The sequence below is a fragment of the Gossypium hirsutum genome, chromosome D05, assembly GCF_007990345.1.
Source record: "Gossypium hirsutum isolate 1008001.06 chromosome D05, Gossypium_hirsutum_v2.1, whole genome shotgun sequence".
NCBI lineage: Eukaryota > Viridiplantae > Streptophyta > Magnoliopsida > Malvales > Malvaceae > Gossypium > Gossypium hirsutum.
In genome coordinates, this window is record NC_053441.1 from 19768694 (window position 1) to 19786681 (window position 17988).

Genomic DNA, 17988 nt, shown 5'->3' on the forward strand with positions numbered 1-17988 from the left:
TCCCAAACTCTTTCCTTTGATTTTTATTTTCTTCATAATTTTCTTGGCAAACAAGGCCAAGACTTGCAGTTTGCATGCCAATTTTCCTTCCACGGAATGTTTATGCATTTTAATGGTATTATTATATAAGTTAGTATCAACTAAAGACGGCTAATCAAACTGAACTAGTATTAATTGAATTAACCTAACTTTTTAATTTTTTTAACTGTTAATCAAACCGAAATATTTCGATTAATTTAGTCGGTTAACCAAATTAACCAAAATTTATATATATTTTGTTAAAATAAGTATAAAACATATCAAAAAATAAATTGATAATATCCATTTAACCAAATTAAAACTACATATAATTTGTATTATTAATTATTAAATTCGGTTAATTTAGTTAATTCGGTTAATTACTCGATTTCTAATTGAATTAACCGATAACTGAACTTCTAAAAAATTATTAACCGACCTCCGACCGATTAATCAAATTAGATTGACTCAATTGGTTAATTCGATTTTAATCGAAATTTGAACACCCCTAATATCAACCAAGTAATACTGTAGGGGATGGATCATTTACACTAATATAAAATTTAAGGTTAAAATGTTAATTATATAAAAAATTATAAAAATATGCAAAATTGCTTAAATTTTACACCGGTATAAATGAGTTCCTCCCAAGAATAGTATATAATATTATATAGAATTTGAAACTTGAAAGTTGTTAGGAAATTTATATATTGTAAGTCAAATGGTAACTAGTTTTCAAAGTCCTTTCCAGTTTCATTCTTAAGTTCCATACTTTTTCCTTCTTCATACGGTCGCATAATTCCACCATTATTAAATATTTAATTAGGAGTCACATAGCCATGGTCATATGAACCAACCTAGAAAAATACTCATCTCAATTTCTCTCTCACAATATATATATATAAGTAGTTATCCCCTGTAGCGTTTTAAATAACTTAATTTGCATCACAATAAGCTTTCTTCTATTTCCTTAGATTTACTTGACATTTGCAGAAAGTTATGAACACCACGGCAGCTCAATTTCCTTACCCATGGCAGCGTTGCAAAGTTATTCACTTGGTATGAACTTGGTTTACATGTATAATATACCAACGCCAATAAAGGGCTTTTCTTTTTTATTAAACCATAGACGTCACTTATGAGTTTCAGGTGAGGCATGGACAAGCAATGCATAACGTAGAAGGAGACAAGGACCGCAATGCACTGTTGTCTCCTCACCTATTTGATGCCCAACTCTCCCCGTTGGGATTGCAGCAGGTAATTTAATAACCAGTGGCTTCTTATATATGGATCGTCAAAAACTTATATATAATGATCATGTTTAATCTTTACATTTGTTTTTTCAGGTTTGTAAACTTCGCAAGGAGGTTCATGCTAGAGGGCTTTTTAAAAGGATCGAGTTAGTGGTCACCTCCCCTTTGCACAGGTAAAAACATAAAATAGTAAAAATTTTCAAACTCCTTGTAGTCAAAGGTTGATGAGATAAGTTATTGTCATATATATTTGGATCCGAAGCTAACGAGCGTTGATGGAATCATAATTATTAGGACCATGCAAACTGCTATTGGAGTTTTTGGTAATGAAAGCAGCGCAGATGAAGGGAATACTGATAATTTTTCTGCAAAACCCGGTGGTCTCGATTGCCCCCAAATCATGGCAGTTGAGCTTTGTCGAGACCGCTTGGTATGGCTTAATTAAATCTATCATTTTAAATTAAACCATGTTATTGGAGTTTTAAACTGGAAATTTCATAATGGATGCAGGGGGTTCGACCTTGTGATATGAGGCGAAAGGTTAGCGAATGTGAAGCTCTTTTCCCTTCTATTGATTTTTCAATGGTAAGGTCGTTAGCCGCCATTATTTTATCTTTAAACATTAATTAATTAAGATGATGTCAGATAGTACAAGTGTTCAATTAATCCGTATTAAAGTATGCATATCTTATATTTGTTTTGTATCGATCAGATGGATGGCGAAGATGACAGCATGTGGAATCCGGACATTCGAGAGCCTGAAGAGGAAATTGCTGCACGGATGGTCTTGTTTATGAACTGGTAACAACAATTGGATGTGAAATCTTGGCCCGGTTTTGTAATTACTGGTTGATGAAATTATATTTAATTCCAATTCCAGGTTGTGGACAAGGCCAGAGCAGGATATAGTGATTGTCAGCCATGGCATCATACTTCAGCAAATATTAAAAGTACTTGGAAATGACTGTCATCAGGCTGTTAGCTCTGCCTTATGCCAACGGTACTCACCCTTAACCATTAAATAATTTGTATTTTGAAAGCTTTCAAATGTTAAATGTTTGTGAATTGTGACTGATGATGAGTTAATTTTGCCTGATCTGATCTTAGCTTCGACAATTGTGAACTTCGTTCGGTGGTCATTGTCGATAAAAGGTAAATTATGCTTTTTTTTCTTCTTTTTTTTTTTGGTTTGCAAATTTTGAGTTAAAGAGCGACACTGAACGACGCCGTATCTTATGCTTAATCGCTGCCTTCAACTATTGCAGCCCAAGGGCAGTGGATTCAATGCTTTGCTCACCAAGAGATGTTGCAAAGCAGCAGCATGTGTTAAGGGAGGAAGTTTCCAACTAATTGGACGTTACACTGTTGGGCTCTCCAAGAATTCTTTAATCTGTTCATCCAATTTGTATTCTTTGATCTTTCTTCATTTGTCTTCTTAATTTTAAAGGAAAATTGACCAAAAAAATGTACGCTCAATTTTTTTATTAATAAAGCTTCCGTGTTTATTGAATTCTTCTTATTCATTTAAACTCAATGCAAAATGGCTTTTGAAATAGACATCAATCAAAGTTCAGAGTAACATCTTTTTATCGTGGCAAACAAGGAAAACTCAAAAGGCACATATCTTCATACAAAAACTATTGCCATTTCAATCAAAAGTGTCCAATGGCATTGAAAATGGTTCTCAGAACAAAATTTCCTTTTAAAAAATTTGTTTTCTATTATAATTTGAAGTAATCAATCATAACACTACTTGATATGATATTGATTCTAAGAAGGCTCCATATTACTACCGAAATGTTCACCCACTGCACTATGATTTTCTTACAAACACGAAACCTACTAATACTGAGAGGAGGAGGATGATAACAGCTGCAACGAAGTAGAGACTGGGTGACTTGCTAGTTTTCTGGCTATTTTCTTTGCCGGTAATTTCTATGTTCTTTTCTTGGGTAGAGCTTGATGTCGAACAGTAAGGGATGACTACATCCCAAAAAGATCTAGTGGACACTCTAATGGCTTCTTCTTCAGGTTCCAAAATTTTTGATGCATCATTTGGAGCTTCCATGGACATCAACTCAACACAATGATCTTTTAAAACCTACTAGCGCATGAAAACAACAAATTAGAAAGCACAGAAATATGTTACCCTCCAATTAAACAAAGAAGAAAAAGAAGAAGAACCTCAAGTGTCTCTGATGGTTGGAGATAGTCACAGATATATGTACCCGCCAACCATGGAACAAAGACTCTCCGAGGTAGTGAAAGATTGCAATTTTTCCTGTACCAATTTGTTTAGCATGCAGTAGAGAGAATCAATATTGCAAAAATACAAGGGGATTAACAGGTACCCTATGAGGTGCAAGCTTAGAAATGGAGGGAAAAAAACACGTATATAGGAAATGAAAATAATGATTTAAGAATGAACACGGAAAAGCATAGGCTATTTTGGAATCCACTTGTGAACGATGTTTTATTGTAATCAATAATGCAGCCACAACATAGCCAGATCTTGAATTTAATAGCATGAAGCCATGATGGTAATAATGTACAGAGAAAAGAGGAAACTAGACATTGGATGACAGACAGCAATCAGTATTCTAACTAGAGTTAGGTTCCTTTGATAAAATAAAGACTTATCAACAGCACAGCTAATGCACCTCAAGGAGTGTAAAACGAGTTGGGAAACCGGCTTCTCAGAAGCTAAGTCATTTCCTGCTTCCTTAATTTCATTGTCGATTGGCCCTGGGTCTTCATCTGCTTCATCACAAATAATATCGAGCCTGCTTCGCAAACTCCTGATGATATCATCCTGATCACAGCCATATACAGTTGCACAAGACAATATTATAAACTCATGTCATTCAAGCAAATAAGACAGTTTGTTTTTTGGATTGAGAACATACAAATAACCTTTGAACATTAGCGTTTCAAAAATGTTCTCATCACAACAAGGTGGTTTTGAAGAAATTGGGTAATTCAATAAAGACAAAGTGAAGACAAAATATGCTATATGCTTGTGTAAAGAACATCAAATGAACTATGCCATGTCAAATAAAACAAATTAATATGCTACATGAAAAGGTTTGCATCATAATAGGACACATAAGCATAGTTTAAAGATGACATAAGACTCAAAAAGACTCTTCAGACCAAAGTTTTAGGGGTAATATGCGTCTTTTGATGTGCAATAGATAATTTCACATATTGAATTCCAAATATTCTATTCTACTCGTATCCATTTGGATAAACAATTGAAATAAACTGGTCATTGTTTACATTCATCTTGCACAGAGATGGCAACATCTAATCCCTTTTATTTACCAGGACAGGTATTTCCATGTCAACACTTCAAATATCAAAACGAGACCAAGTTATCATCTAAATCAAAAAGTACAAAATAGAAGAAATGGGTTACCTTTATATCAGCAACAGCTTGTGAAATTGGTTCCTTGGAATTCAAGAATGAAAAGGAACATAGAGAGCCAGTAAAATTGACAACACCTACAACATCTTTCTGGCTGCATGCTTCACAAATTTAAACAATTATTAAACGTTAGTTTTAACAGTATAAACAACATGAAAAAGACAATCAAGTTCAAAATAGAAACGGCCAGATCACCTTCAATGTACATATCCTTCATAAATGGTAGAAGCAACTCAACTTCATGCAAACCCTCTGTGGTGCATGCTTCATCATTAACAACCTAAACAATAGAATAGCATCAGAAGAAATTACCAGTTCAAAGGTGAAGGAATTATTCAAGAAGTAATGGATATTGTTCCATAATTATAAAGATTAATGAATAAGATGCCTGGACATTTAAGAGGTTGATTAGAGCAATTCTCACCAGGTTCCCATCAATCACAGCTTTTGCACCTTGCAGCTCTTTAACATAATTAGAAATTCCATTACACAGAAAATCAACAAGCGTCTCAGATTTTGATGTTTTCTCTTGATAAATTGGCAGCCTGAGTAACATATACCTTTGTTGTTCAAAAATGACTAAAGACATACTTTAGATGCTAAAATAGCTAGCAGGAAAATATCAACAAATGTATCAACTATCAAGAGAAGCAACAATGCAAAAGTGAAACTAAGTTCCAAATTAAGCATGGCTATATGGTAGCCTAATATTTTAGCGAAAAGACTGTAAAGAAGTTAAGAGGAAGCAGGCAATAAGAGATGCTAATGAAAGTTTGGTGAACCCCATATGGAACAAAGAACAAATTCAACAGGAATGATCAAGCCAAACAATAGAAATCTGGGATGGGAAAGAAGTTTGAGAAATAGATAATAGTTACCTAAGATCAAAATTGTACAAGCACTTAAAAGTTTGAAGAGAAGTTAAGACCCTTCCCATTTTGAAGTCACAAGGCCGTAAGCTGCTTGACGTAATATTTGATGACAGTGTACAATTCCGACATGTCCATCTACCAAAGAAGTGTAATTTTGAGGTCAAATTAGAAATTGAACTTTAACAACTGAGGAATATCAAACATCAATAACAAATAACGAGTACAGATACAGTTCTTGTAAAGTACCTCCTTGGGCTATAACATATGTGAATAAGCAATCTTACATCAAGGTCATCCTCCAAAGTGGAAGCAGCTTCAGCAACTCCCTTCACAGTCTGCAAAAACCATTAGATTTATTTCAGATCATAAATTGGTGAAACCAAAACTTTACTCCGAACGAAAACATGCCAAACTTCAATAAAAATGAAGCAAAGATAAAGTGAAACACCTGGCAAAGCACCATGGTCGAATTCTTGAAAGCGGCCTCACTTGCCCACACATAAATACCCACTACTTTGATTCCACCCACCATCATTCTTGACACCTTGATTCAACAACATTTGCATAATTTAAGGGAAAAAATCGAATTCAGTTCACTAATTCAAAGTAAACAAATAAATGAATGAATAAACGCACTTGGCGAGCATGTTCAGCGACCCAATCCTTGTCAATGACCAAATTAGAGGAAGAATCAGACGTCTGAGATTTGGATTTCGATCCCTTTTTCTTGTTGTCTTTTGCTGGCTCCAAAACCGAACAAGCTGGTTGTCCGGCGTCGTTTTGAGTGGGTACTAAATCGAACACGAAGCCGCGGTCCAGAGCGGAGTTGAGTTTCCCTATCACCAGACCAACCTGCATTTAAACGGGCAAAAACGAATTTAACATGAAATTCTTCAGAATTCATCGATCTCTGTAATTTTGTTTCAACGAGAAAACGAAATGGACCTGAGCCGGTTCTGAAGATCGGGAGAGACGATCCTCAGCTAGCTGGAGTTGGCTTTCTTCTCCGACCACTGCTTTCACCATGTTTGTTTGACTTCAGTGAACAAACAGATCGAAGTCGAACCACCTGAGATTTCAGAGCTTAGCAATAAGAACCGGAGAAGAAATCATGAGACAGAAAACGGCGTCGTACCGCCATCATGGACTGGAAATGGGCTTTTGGTTAGGTCTCTCTTGCTTTGTTTGAGGACATTTGAAATGGGCTTCTTTTAGCCATTGTGCTTTATATAGGCTTCATCATCAGTCTCATAAATTTCTTCTTTTCTTTTAGGCCCTGATAAATAATTTTATATTTAGGAATCTTTTTTAGCTTTTAAATATGTTACTAAATACATAAACAAATAATTAATGCATTAACCTTGGTATTACAAAGTTTAGTCTCATTGACCTAAATGAATGTACGAATCCACACGTGAAATTAGGGCATCAGTGGGCGGGTTTCACGGGTCCCATCCCGCTTCACACTTAATTGGGTAGCGATTGATACAAGTTTCGTAGGTGGTTGAGCGAGGATGGGGACAAAAGTTAGACCCTTCGTGTGTGGTGAGGCAGGTGTGGGTATGATCTTGTACTCGTCTCATCCCCACATGCCGCGCATAATGTAATAAGCATATTTAACAAATAAACATTTATAAAATTTTAATTTTGATAACAGTACTCAAATCGCGTTCATTGTTAATTTTTTTAGAATAAAATAACAAGGAGAGCACATAACAGTTTTTCACCCAATTTTAACACACCTCACTCCTTCAGTTTTTCACTTTCTCTATTTTACAAAAAAACCCTAAATTTACTTACTATTGTTCCACGCCGCAACTTGCAAACTTGAAGCTCCTGTTTAACTGATATTTATAAATATATTATATGGAGTGGGTCGCGGGATAGATATAGTAGGAATTAGATGGATCTGGGGACCCACGTGGGTGGTGGGGCGGGGATGATTTTGGGTTTTATGCTTGCAGCGAGTCGCGGGATAGGAATAGGGATGAAAATTCCCCCACACCCGTCCCGCCCAATTGACATCCCTAAGTGGAATTACGGTGTATTTGTTGGAGGCATTGCCTGCGGCCGAAAAGATGATAAATCTCCAAACAATTCTTAACTGGCATTGCCATTAATATTAATATTTAATTGTTGTGATATTAAATATAACAACAATAACTTTTGTATTACCTTGAATCAATTTCTTTCAATATTTTGATATTGTGTTCTTAAAGGGAATGCTTCACTGTTACCGTAGCAAAATTAAAATCATCTCAAGAATTTCAAATCAATTTCTCCAAAATGGAGAGACAACCTTTTTATATTTTTCAAATTTCAAATTTAATTTTTATATTTTTAATTTTAAGAGTTTTATTTTTATTTTTCAGTTGTTAACAAAAAAAAAGTTATAATGATTTCGAATTTAAAAAAATAATTTTAAAATATTATATATAAAAAACTTATAAAATAATAAAATGTTAAACCCTAAAATATTTAGGGAAGATATTTATATTTTATTTTTTATGTTTACATGTCAAATGCGTATTAAAAAAATTTATGAATTTTAGTGTTTGGCCGTATTTAAACTTTATCCACATTAAAGATTTGAGTCACAAGAATTGTCTACTCATGATGAAGGTTAATGATTTCCTCTTGTTAATATCAAATTGAAATGGAATGAACAAATATATCTAACATTTATGGATTAGGTGATAGTATCGCTTAAATTTTAATATTTATAATAAAGGAGGATGGGTGTCTGGATTTTAGTAAAGGTGTTGTTTCAATTTTATAAAATAAAAGGTGATTTTAATCTTTCATTTTGTTTTTTATTTTATTTTTAAATTTGTGTTTTTTTATTAATTCATTCAAAAATAAATAGAAAAGTTAAATTTTTTAACTTTACTGATGTTGTAAGCAGATTGTCAACATGTAAGTATTTAATTAATTTTTTAAATTTTTAAAAAATATATATAAATTATTTTTTAAATTTAAAATTTATTTAAATTATTTAAAAATTATAAAAAATATATTTTTAATATTTTTAAAATTCTAAAAAATCAATTAAATGTTGAGGTATCATCTATATGGCAATTCACGCATATTTCACATGAGCAAAGTTAACAAACATTAAATTTTCCATCCATTTTTTGGGTGATTTGATAAAAAATACAAATTCAAAAGTTAAAATAAATGAAAATTGAATAAATGATTAAAATAAATTTTTTTATAAAATTGAAGGATTAAAAAAATTATTATGCCTTTAACAAATCCCCAGCTGCAATAATAGGTGACCAAAACTAGAGTTGTCCATGAGTCTGGCCAGACAAAGGCTTGCTTGAAAAATGAGAGGGTTTGAGTAAAAATATAGACTCAAAAAATAGGCTTGGTCAAAAAAAATCCATTTAGAAAATATATCAAGACTTGAGTAAGGTTTTTTTGGGCCCGACCTGAATTTTTAATTAAAAAAAACCTTTTATTTTTCCATTTTTTGTTGTTGTTTTCCCATTTTTACTACTATTTAACTATTATGCTACTCCTATTTTATTGTTAATATTTGAATATTGTATAATACTTTTATTATTATTTTTTGTTACTATTTTAGAGGCATTTACTTGTTAAATTACACTTACTTATTTGAATATAAAGATTCTTTTTAATCTATTTTCAATTTGTTAGGAAACATTTATTTTAATATTTCTAGTGTATTTAGTGTATTATATTTTTTAAAAAAATTTATATAAAAATAAAATTAAAAGAATTAACATGAGTCGAACCTAAATTTTAATATATTTATCTGCGCTAGACTTAAACAAAAATTTAGAATCATATTTCAGATCGAGTTGAACCCGAACATAACAATCGAACTTAAAATTTTTATTAGTGTTAGAATCCGACCCCACCATCACAACTCTATATCAAAACCATTTGATAAAAATAATCTTGGAGTCCAATTTTAGAATAAAAAACCGTGATGCAATAATACGGGACCGAAATAGAAGTCCTCATGTTGCAAAGTGACGAAGACCTTGGAATATGGGTTGGGTTAACGATACGGAGCAAGTTCCAAATACCAAAGTTTCAAGGAAATAAGAAGGAACTAGACAAGCTTTGGAAGATTGCAGGTTTGAAATTATTAAAGTGTGTAATATGTTTTTAAAATGATAGAATTTTGTTTTGGAAAATTAAACTGAAAGCCGTATTTAAAAAATGGAAAAGGTAGGGATTGGTGGAAAAGAAAATGCCGAAGCAGAATATTTATTTTTAAATCCTGCAAAAATATCAAATATGTATGAAATCAAGAAACATAAAAAGCAGAGGGTGAAAAAGTGTTTTCGAAGTCCTTAGGTAAACATTATGATACCTACCAATGATTAACCTTATTATTTTTCCTTTTTAACTTTCTGATATTTAATAATCGTATTACATTATATCTTAATTAAATTTAAATTTAAAATTTAATCGAAAAGTAAAATCTTCCTATACCATATTTTTATTTACATAATTCCATTTAAATAATATTAAATTTCAACCTAGTCTATGCGTAATTTCCACTATTTTTCATTTTTGATTGTTTATTCTAATAATTTTGGTTTGTTTTCGCAGCATATTAGTATTACGAGATGGGTCCACTAACAACTAGACTGCAGCGGCAGACCAAAAGCGAATCCTTCCCGCTGCTCCATAAACTTTCACCCCCAATACAATCAAAAACTAAAAAGTCGACAAAAAACCAAAGGCTTTTGCCGTTTGTCGTGTCTCCGCAGTTGATTTCTTCCGCCCACGGGTTTAATCAATGTATCTAATTTTAAACATCATTACGAAGGGTTTTTATTAAAATTTAAGTATTTATATTCACTTTTTAAGAATTTTTAAACTTTTGTGTATTCTTCTTTATCCAGGCGTCGTTGATGTCAAATAAAAAAAATGCATTAATATTATGTTTAAATAAAAATTTTGCTTTAAATTATAGCACTTTTTCAATTACATAATTTTTTATTAAAATAATATTATTTATAAAATTAAAAATTTTATCATACGTACGCTTGTAGAAATCATATATTTAGAACATAAATATGTATCTGAAAACAACATACAATAAATAATATATATGATTAATGGATGTAATAAAATATGCATAAAAAAATTAAAATACATAAATAAATTAAAATGGAAGTTTTAGTCGAGTGGTAAATTTTTAAAAAAATTAATGTAATTGTTATAGATCCAAATCCTACAATATGAATATTTTTATTGTTTTTTAAAATGAAAAGACTAAAGTATCCTCAAATAATATAAAATACGGATGATCATTTTTGTAATTTCTTAATTGAATTAATGTTCGATTGACTCCTAACACTCACTTAATCAGGAAATTTATTAACTTGTAGGATTCACAAGTGATATTTTAATTAAATATTTTTTAAAATTAAATTTTTATTTAATATTATATTTACAACTGTCACTCTTTCTATTATCAATTTTTTCTCATTATCTTCCATCCATGCAAGGAGTGATGAAAACCCGTAGGGTGTAGATGCCAACCATGGAGAAACCTTGCTCACCAAAACTAGCAGAAACACTTTCAAATTTAGCCACCAACAATAACGTATTATCATAATGTCACGACCCATGTACAAAGGAAAGTGACCAATGCATGCAAAACAACCTAAGGCAACCATTTGAGCAAATTAGAGTTACTTAACTTATCAAGATCAGCTCAACTCTTTACTTGGAGCCTAGTGACCTAGTGAACCACTATAGTAAATTGTAGTTATTAGAGTAATTTTGTAATCCTAAGGATAAGATTATCTAGAGTTTAAATTCCTTATGAATCTACCGTATAGATAGTTTTGAATTTGAGTCATTAATGTAATTCAATTTGTATTATTGGGGATGTAGGGGGCTCAACTATAAAAGAGGAATTTCCCACCTCATTTCTAATCATTTTTCACTTAGAGTAATTAAATTGAGAGCATTCACTTTAAATGCTTTATTAAGCCTTATTTACTTTCTCACTTGTTTCATCAATTACTTTTTTACCATTGGTGACTCAGAATTCTTTTGAGATTATCATATTTCGAGGGTTCAGGTTAACTTATGCAAATTTGAAGTGAATTTACCGCTTAAGGTCACGCAGTTTCCTAGGCTAGGTTCGTTAAAGTGCTTAGTTGAGATGACAAATCAAACAGATTGTCAACATGTTTCACTAGAGACCCATGGGGCAAAGAAATGTAGAAATTCAAGGGATATTATGTGGGCGATAAATGGAAGAGTTTCCAAACTCAAAGAATCCATGGGTGATGTTAAGAAAAGCCTTGAGGTGGTTGAGGGTCGCATCATAGAGTTGGACTCTATAGGATGAGCTTAAGGAGCAAATACAGGATACACCCAATGTCATTGTGGAAGAGATGTAAAGGGCTCTTAACTCCATTGTGAATATGCTGACCTATAGGGATAATGCTCTCAAAGCCATGATGGAGGCTTTGAAGAAACATGTGGAATAGCTCGAGGGGGAAATTGTTTTGTGCAAAGCAATTGTGGGTATTGGGGTGTGAGTCGAGACACACAAACACAAGATTGACGTCCCTAAACTGAAAGAGTTTAAGGGGACCGGGTCTATATATTTAATTAATGTTGCCCTTTTGTGGTGGCGGCGTAGTGCACAAACGAAAAGTGAGGTGGCATCAATATTGGGACTTGGGTGCATGTCTAGAAAGAATTCAATGAATAGTTTTACTTTGAGTATGTTAAAGATGAGGTCCGGGCTAAGTTGCGACGACTTCTGCAACAAGGCACTATTTGGGAGTTTAGTGAATTAATGATCTAGATATTTGGCTAGCGTGAGATAAATACATTTTTCTATTTCATGTATAGGCTAAGACCTTGGGCTAAGCTTGAGTTACAATGAAGAGGTGCCCAAGATCTTACCAAAGCTATGACGACAGTTGAGTTATTGATTGAGCTTGACATTGAAAAGGTCAAGTTTGAATCTTCATAGGCCAAGGTGAAGGGCAATGGTATGGGAGATCAAGGACAATCCAAGAATGGCAATGTGAAGTCATGGGCAAGGAAGTTGAAGTCTAATAAGCCAATGGAGAAAAAAAGGGATAACGAGCTAGTGAAATGCTTATTTATGTGATAGTTCGCACAAGATGTGAGATTGCCAAGAATGAGCCAAGCTTACCGCCATTTATGAGGAGGATGTCGAGCCAATGGATGAGGCTTTGATGCTTGATTCTTTGGTACTAAATTTTGCCAAGGTAAGAAGAGGTTGAAAGTAGAGAGGGTTGAGGTTTATAGACATCAACATCACAAGCAAACAAAAGAGTGCTTTTGTTGACACATGAGAATCCTGCATATATTGCTTTAATACTTAATTATTGTTTTCACTACATTCAAATAAAGCAACCTAAAAATCAAATTAATATTAATATTTCATTTTTTATTATAATTCACACTATTGCCAATAACTCCACATCCTTACCCTATGTTTCGGTAAATAATTATAAAGGAAAAGAAATGAAATGAAGGTTAAAAAAAAGGTTATGATGCTTGTTTATTTTGTCTACTAGATAAAATTAGTAAAGTACTTGGGAAAGTGAAAGAAATGTTTGATTATTATAAAAAAAATTCTAATTATATTCTTTTTATAAAATAACTCATGTCAAAAATTAATAGGATAAAAAATATAATTTCGCATATAAAAAGTAACATCACTTTTTTTCCATAGTTTTTCTCCCAATTTGAAGTAAATAAAAACCATGTAACTTGGGAAAGCAAGGGAAATTCAACTCTCTTTTGCTTTCCATTGCTTAAATAAAAGAAACAATTGAACCCCAAGTTCTAGTTTATTAGTCGGGTATTCATTTTTCTTAGGAATAATTTGCGTTCAAATCATTGTTATACTAAAAAACAAATCCAAACAACAGAAAGGTTCTTTACTTTCCTCAAAATGTAATTTTGTTTATATGTCTAAAGTTTCCTACATGTGGTGTCAATTGAGTTAGGGCTCAATCCTATATGTTTTTTTGGTATGTCCAGAGCAAATGGTTACTTACTTTCCTCAAAATGCAATATTTTTAGGTATGTCCAAAGTTTCTTTCATATGCAATATTTTTAGGTATGTCCAAAGTTTCTTTCATATGATGCCAATTGAGTTAAGGCTTATTCTGCTATATTTATTGGCATGTCTAGAATGAAAGGTTATTTGCTTTCCTCAAAATACCTTTTGGGTATGTCAAAAGTTTACTTCATGTGATGTAAATTAAGTTAAGGTTTAATCTACCAAATTTATTAAATATATCAAGAGGGAAAGGTTTTTCCTCAAAATGCCATATTTTTTTTTTGGTATGTTTAAAGTTTCCTTCATATAGTGTAAATTAAATTAAAGCTTAAATTGCTATTTTTTTACGAATATTAATTGACAGTCCCTCCATTTTTTCTTTCCGTAAAAGGACAATATAGTTTGCCATTGTATCTATCTTTGTTGGTCATGGTAATATTATATTATTAAACTTTATAACAAAAGGGACCAACATTTATAAAAGAAACAAATAAAATAAATAAAGGCATTTGCTTTCACGCTTCTAAATTATTTAATCCAATCCAGCTCCAGCTGGGTCCACTACGCCCACATTGCAAAAGTAATAATCAAACCTCCATTCTCCGCTGTTTTCCATTTTTCAATGGAACCCTAAAGACTAATCCCTCGAACCTCACCAGTTTCATCCCATGGAAAACTTCTCCTACTCTTCTTATCCTGAATCCGGCGGTTCTTCGCCTCGTTCCAGAGAAATTGAATGCGAAAATCAATCATGGGACGAGTCGCCCTCCCTCAATGCTACTAATAATAATGTTAATTATAAGGTTAAGTTTATGTGCAGCTATGGGGGCAAAATCCAACCGCGTTCCCACGATAACCAGCTCGCTTATGTTGGTGGAGATACCAAAATCCTCGTCGTTGATCGCAACATCAAGTTCTCTGCTATCATGGCCAAGTTATCTTCTCTTTACGGTGGGGATTCTGAGGTTTGTTTCAAGTATCAGCTTCCCGGTGAAGATCTCGACGCTTTAATTTCCGTTACCAGTGATGAAGATCTGGAGCATATGATGATGGAATATGACCGGTTGCATCGTTCCTTTGCCAAACCGGCCCGGTTGAGGTTGTTTCTATTCCCGTTGAATTCGCCGTTGGTGGCGTCAGGATTTGAAGGGAGTGAACCGAAGTCCGATAGGCAATGGTTCATTGACGCATTGAATTCGGTGCAGATTCAGAATCTCGATGCCTCTTCCCCTCCTACTGTGGCGGTTCTGGCGGCAAATCCCGATTTTCTATTCGGGTTGGATAAGGTGAATGTGCCGGATTCTGTTCCTCCGGTTGTGACGGTGGCACAGGAAGTTGTTGCGAAGGATGTAACGGCGGGATCAGACTGTGGATCGGAGGACCAGCATTTGATCACGGACCCAATGGTATCTCCAGCAGAGATCCAGAGGCAAATCCATGAATTACAGAGGATGCATATTGTTGCTACACAAGAACAAGGCATTTTGCAGAGAAAAATCGATGAATCAAATGCTAGAGCTTACAATACTCAAGATTATTCAAAAATGTTGGATAAAATTGCCACTTCACCGGTACCAGTATCAACTCCGCTGCAAATGCCAATTCAAACGGCGTATTTAAGCTCTGCTGCTTATTCGGTATCTGCGACCGCAGCCCCCGCAAACCAACCAGTTTACCTCATTCCGACTCCTGCAGCCGGAGTTTATCAACGGCCTCCGACAATACAACAGGTAACTGTACCAGCTGGTCAACCTTACTACGGGGTACAGCGGGTGGTTCAGGATGTTTACCGAGAGCAGTCGGTTTACAATGCGGTTCCATCCACGAAGGTTGGGGCATACAGTGAGGGAATCCAAGTTATGCAGCCGACGGGTGGGATGCCTGAATCAGGATATGTACAGGTGGGTTATGATGGGGCAGGAAGGCAGGTGTATTACACGGCGGCGCCATATCAAGGGATGCCACAAATGGTGGCATCTGGTAGTGTCCCGGTGTTAAGTCAAGATGGTAAGGTTGCTGCGAATGCTAATGCTCCTCCTCAAACTTCTTCTCTGTGATTTCAATTAACAATTTGCCAGTATCGTTTTGTTTATCAAGTTATAGTTATAATATAGTACTTTGAATAACAATAAATATTTTTATAGGTTTTGGTGAATTCTTCGATGTCTTATGGAACTTTTCAACAATTTATTTTAAAAATTTTCGGGTGATGTTACCTTTGACATTGTTTGATGTGTATAAGAAAAATGGATTTTCATAATGGCAGTAAATTAAGTTGCTGATTTCCTGATTAGTTTATTGCAATCGGGCAAGCTCCTTTCAGGTTAAATAAATCCTTAAAACCCTGCTGAAAGTAGAACAGTAAATATTTTACATCGTCTTAACAAGTTCATTACTCCGATGTTGTCTGTTCTTTTGGAGAGAATTACGGTTGATGCTGGGTGTTATCTGATTGAAGTTTTAATTCACTGTTTGATTGTTAATCCATGTTACTTTGGGATCTTCAGAATTTTGGACATTCTAAGGATCTGGATTTGGTTTATTACTGTATTTGGGCGGCATATATTTGTAGCTATAGTCTTGCTTTGAACATTCTAATCAAGTTACCATGTCCCGACGCATCCATGTGATTTTGTTGTTTCTTCAATATGCATCATACTTCATTTATACATATACTTGCTACCTTCCCTACGACGGCTACTAGTAATTGCTTCCACGCCTCCTTCCAAACCAGAACCTCTAGTTCTAACACTTACTGCTCTATATTCCACCGGTGTCGTGTTGTCTGGGGTGGCCATATCGGCATTTGGTATTATACACCTTTTCTCCTCCTATTCTCAAACTCACGATTAGATTCATGGTTGATTTTGAAAAGTAACTGAGCACCTGTTGCAGGAACCTAACGCACGCTGTGTGGCACTTAATTATTGGAGCTTTTCTCATTGTTTTTCCAAGCCGTCATTTATAAATCTCTACAATGACAGTGACTCCACCGTCACCCCCTTTTGTGACTATTCATTGGTCTGATGACGAAAAGTAAGATGAAGCTTGTTTCCATAACGCCAGGTATAAATAAAAGTTAAGCAAAGCCACAGCCTTCCCATGGAGGACTTTACAGCCACCATGAAATGGCCGTTCATTCTTGCGGTTATTAATCTCATACCACTATTTTTTTTCTTTCAAGAAAAACAATCATGTAGAGCCACAATTTATAGATAAATTTGGGGTTTCCAATATGAAATAAATCTGGACGTGTTTGAACCATGTTCAGCATGTAAGATACCATTTGTCGAAGCAAACAAACATCAACGAATACAGAATAAATGAACTAATTAGATTACTCACCCATAAATGGCCCGGTCTAAGGTTCCTCTCAACCTTGGCTGTGAATCTTAGTTGTTGTTTGCCTGCTGCAACAAAGATCCAAGCTTATGGCAACAATTTGTGCATCCACTCATTCTACTTCTTGTTCATTCATTTAGTTTCGATGCTGAATCAAACTTTATACAGTCTGGGACCTCTTACCTAAATGTAAAAGGAAATTCTAAAGCTCAAAAGCATCCTTGTACTTTTTACACGACAAAATGATGTGTCGGATTTGAAATTTATCCTGAGAATTGGGGTGACCCTATTTGAAGCTTTCATGAAATGTTACATCTCTTTTGTTTGAGAAAGGTTTCGTGATATAATTTGAGAAAGGTTTGCTTGAGAAAAGTGGAGCATAAAACGCTGATTCTCCGACCTGAATGTGTGCATCGAGGAAAAGACATAACTTCTTTCTTGCTTGCTTTGTTTATGCTAAGATGCATGACATATATTTTTCATTTATTCTTATGCTATGATGCTTCTTCTATTGATAATATTATTAATGCTGGATGATAATGTGAGAAGCTAGGATTAGATTTATTGGAAAAGCCTAATGGCTTGGGGTTAGATGCTCCCTTTATTTTATTTTTGTATTTGACTTGTCTTCCATTTTGATTTTATTAATGAAATTGTCTTTTTTTTTCAAAAAAAATAAAAAATTTAGGCAACTATTTTTTAGGGTACAATTAAAATGTTAGCACTCATGTGCATTATATAAACACACATTATATTAAAAGCGAACTGTTCAAATAAATGTTTAGGGTTTAGGTTTATAACTTATTTTTCTAGAAACTTGAACTTAGATAAGTTAAATGAATAAACATTTATAAACTATTGGATCAATCAGGACCGGTATAATGAGACTCGAGAATTTTAATAATAAAAAATTAAAGAATATTTAAAATAAAAAAGAAAAAAGTGGTAGTTGAGGCCTCTTCCACTTTCTTCCCACATGAAACTTCCGTTTAGGGAGACATTCCCCATCGTCTCCACTTCTTTAAT

The 17988-nt window shown here is 33.8% G+C and overlaps 3 protein-coding genes across 4 annotated transcripts; 2 read left to right on the forward strand and 1 right to left on the reverse strand.

Annotated features, from left to right (window-relative positions):
* The first annotated feature begins 963 nt into the window (after nucleotides 1-963).
* LOC107957850 (phosphoglycerate mutase-like protein 1) lies at nucleotides 964-2775 on the forward strand. Its single transcript, XM_016893444.2, has 9 exons — nucleotides 964-1077; nucleotides 1168-1275; nucleotides 1365-1444; nucleotides 1566-1701; nucleotides 1782-1856; nucleotides 1984-2072; nucleotides 2152-2271; nucleotides 2379-2423; nucleotides 2537-2775. The coding sequence occupies exons 1-9, from the start codon at nucleotides 1018-1020 to the stop codon at nucleotides 2619-2621; spliced, it is 798 nt and encodes a 265-aa protein (XP_016748933.2). The 5' UTR covers nucleotides 964-1017; the 3' UTR covers nucleotides 2622-2775.
* Nucleotides 2776-2917: 142 nt separating this feature from the next.
* LOC121217825 (protein odr-4 homolog) lies at nucleotides 2918-6771 on the reverse strand. Of its 2 annotated transcripts, none has more exons than XM_041094217.1 (11): nucleotides 6516-6771; nucleotides 6207-6422; nucleotides 6019-6114; nucleotides 5817-5905; nucleotides 5577-5705; nucleotides 5123-5243; nucleotides 4894-4978; nucleotides 4690-4799; nucleotides 3932-4083; nucleotides 3456-3552; nucleotides 2918-3372 (listed from the first exon to the last, which is right to left on the reverse strand). In XM_041094217.1, the coding sequence occupies exons 1-11, from the start codon at nucleotides 6594-6596 to the stop codon at nucleotides 3085-3087; spliced, it is 1464 nt and encodes a 487-aa protein (XP_040950151.1). In that variant the 5' UTR covers nucleotides 6597-6771; the 3' UTR covers nucleotides 2918-3084. The 2 variants fall into 2 exon arrangements, with proteins under 2 accessions (XP_040950151.1, XP_040950152.1); XM_041094218.1 differs by having other exon boundaries at nucleotides 2918-3375; nucleotides 6516-6701.
* A 7403-nt stretch (nucleotides 6772-14174) lies between these two features.
* LOC107957848 (uncharacterized) lies at nucleotides 14175-16884 on the forward strand. Its single transcript, XM_041094219.1, has 2 exons — nucleotides 14175-15627; nucleotides 16516-16884. The coding sequence occupies exons 1-2, from the start codon at nucleotides 14289-14291 to the stop codon at nucleotides 16521-16523; spliced, it is 1347 nt and encodes a 448-aa protein (XP_040950153.1). The 5' UTR covers nucleotides 14175-14288; the 3' UTR covers nucleotides 16524-16884.
* The last annotated feature ends 1104 nt before the right edge of the window (nucleotides 16885-17988 follow it).

Coding starts and splice junctions, on each gene's coding strand:
- LOC107957850 (XM_016893444.2), top strand. CDS start 1,018: ATGAACACCACGGCAGCTCAATTTCCTTACCCATGGCAGCGTTGCAAA. Junction 1,276..1,364: donor CCCCGTTGGGATTGCAGCAG/GTAATTTAATAA, acceptor TTGTTTTTTCAG/GTTTGTAAACTTCGCAAGGA. Junction 2,424..2,536: donor GTGGTCATTGTCGATAAAAG/GTAAATTATGCT, acceptor CAACTATTGCAG/CCCAAGGGCAGTGGATTCAA.
- LOC121217825 (XM_041094217.1), bottom strand. CDS start 6,596: ATGGTGAAAGCAGTGGTCGGAGAAGAAAGCCAACTCCAGCTAGCTGAG. Junction 5,706..5,816: donor ATATGTTATAGCCCAAGGAG/GTACTTTACAAG, acceptor CTTCTTTGGTAG/ATGGACATGTCGGAATTGTA. Junction 4,084..4,689: donor AAGCTGTTGCTGATATAAAG/GTAACCCATTTC, acceptor GGCTGTGATCAG/GATGATATCATCAGGAGTTT.
- LOC107957848 (XM_041094219.1), top strand. CDS start 14,289: ATGGAAAACTTCTCCTACTCTTCTTATCCTGAATCCGGCGGTTCTTCG.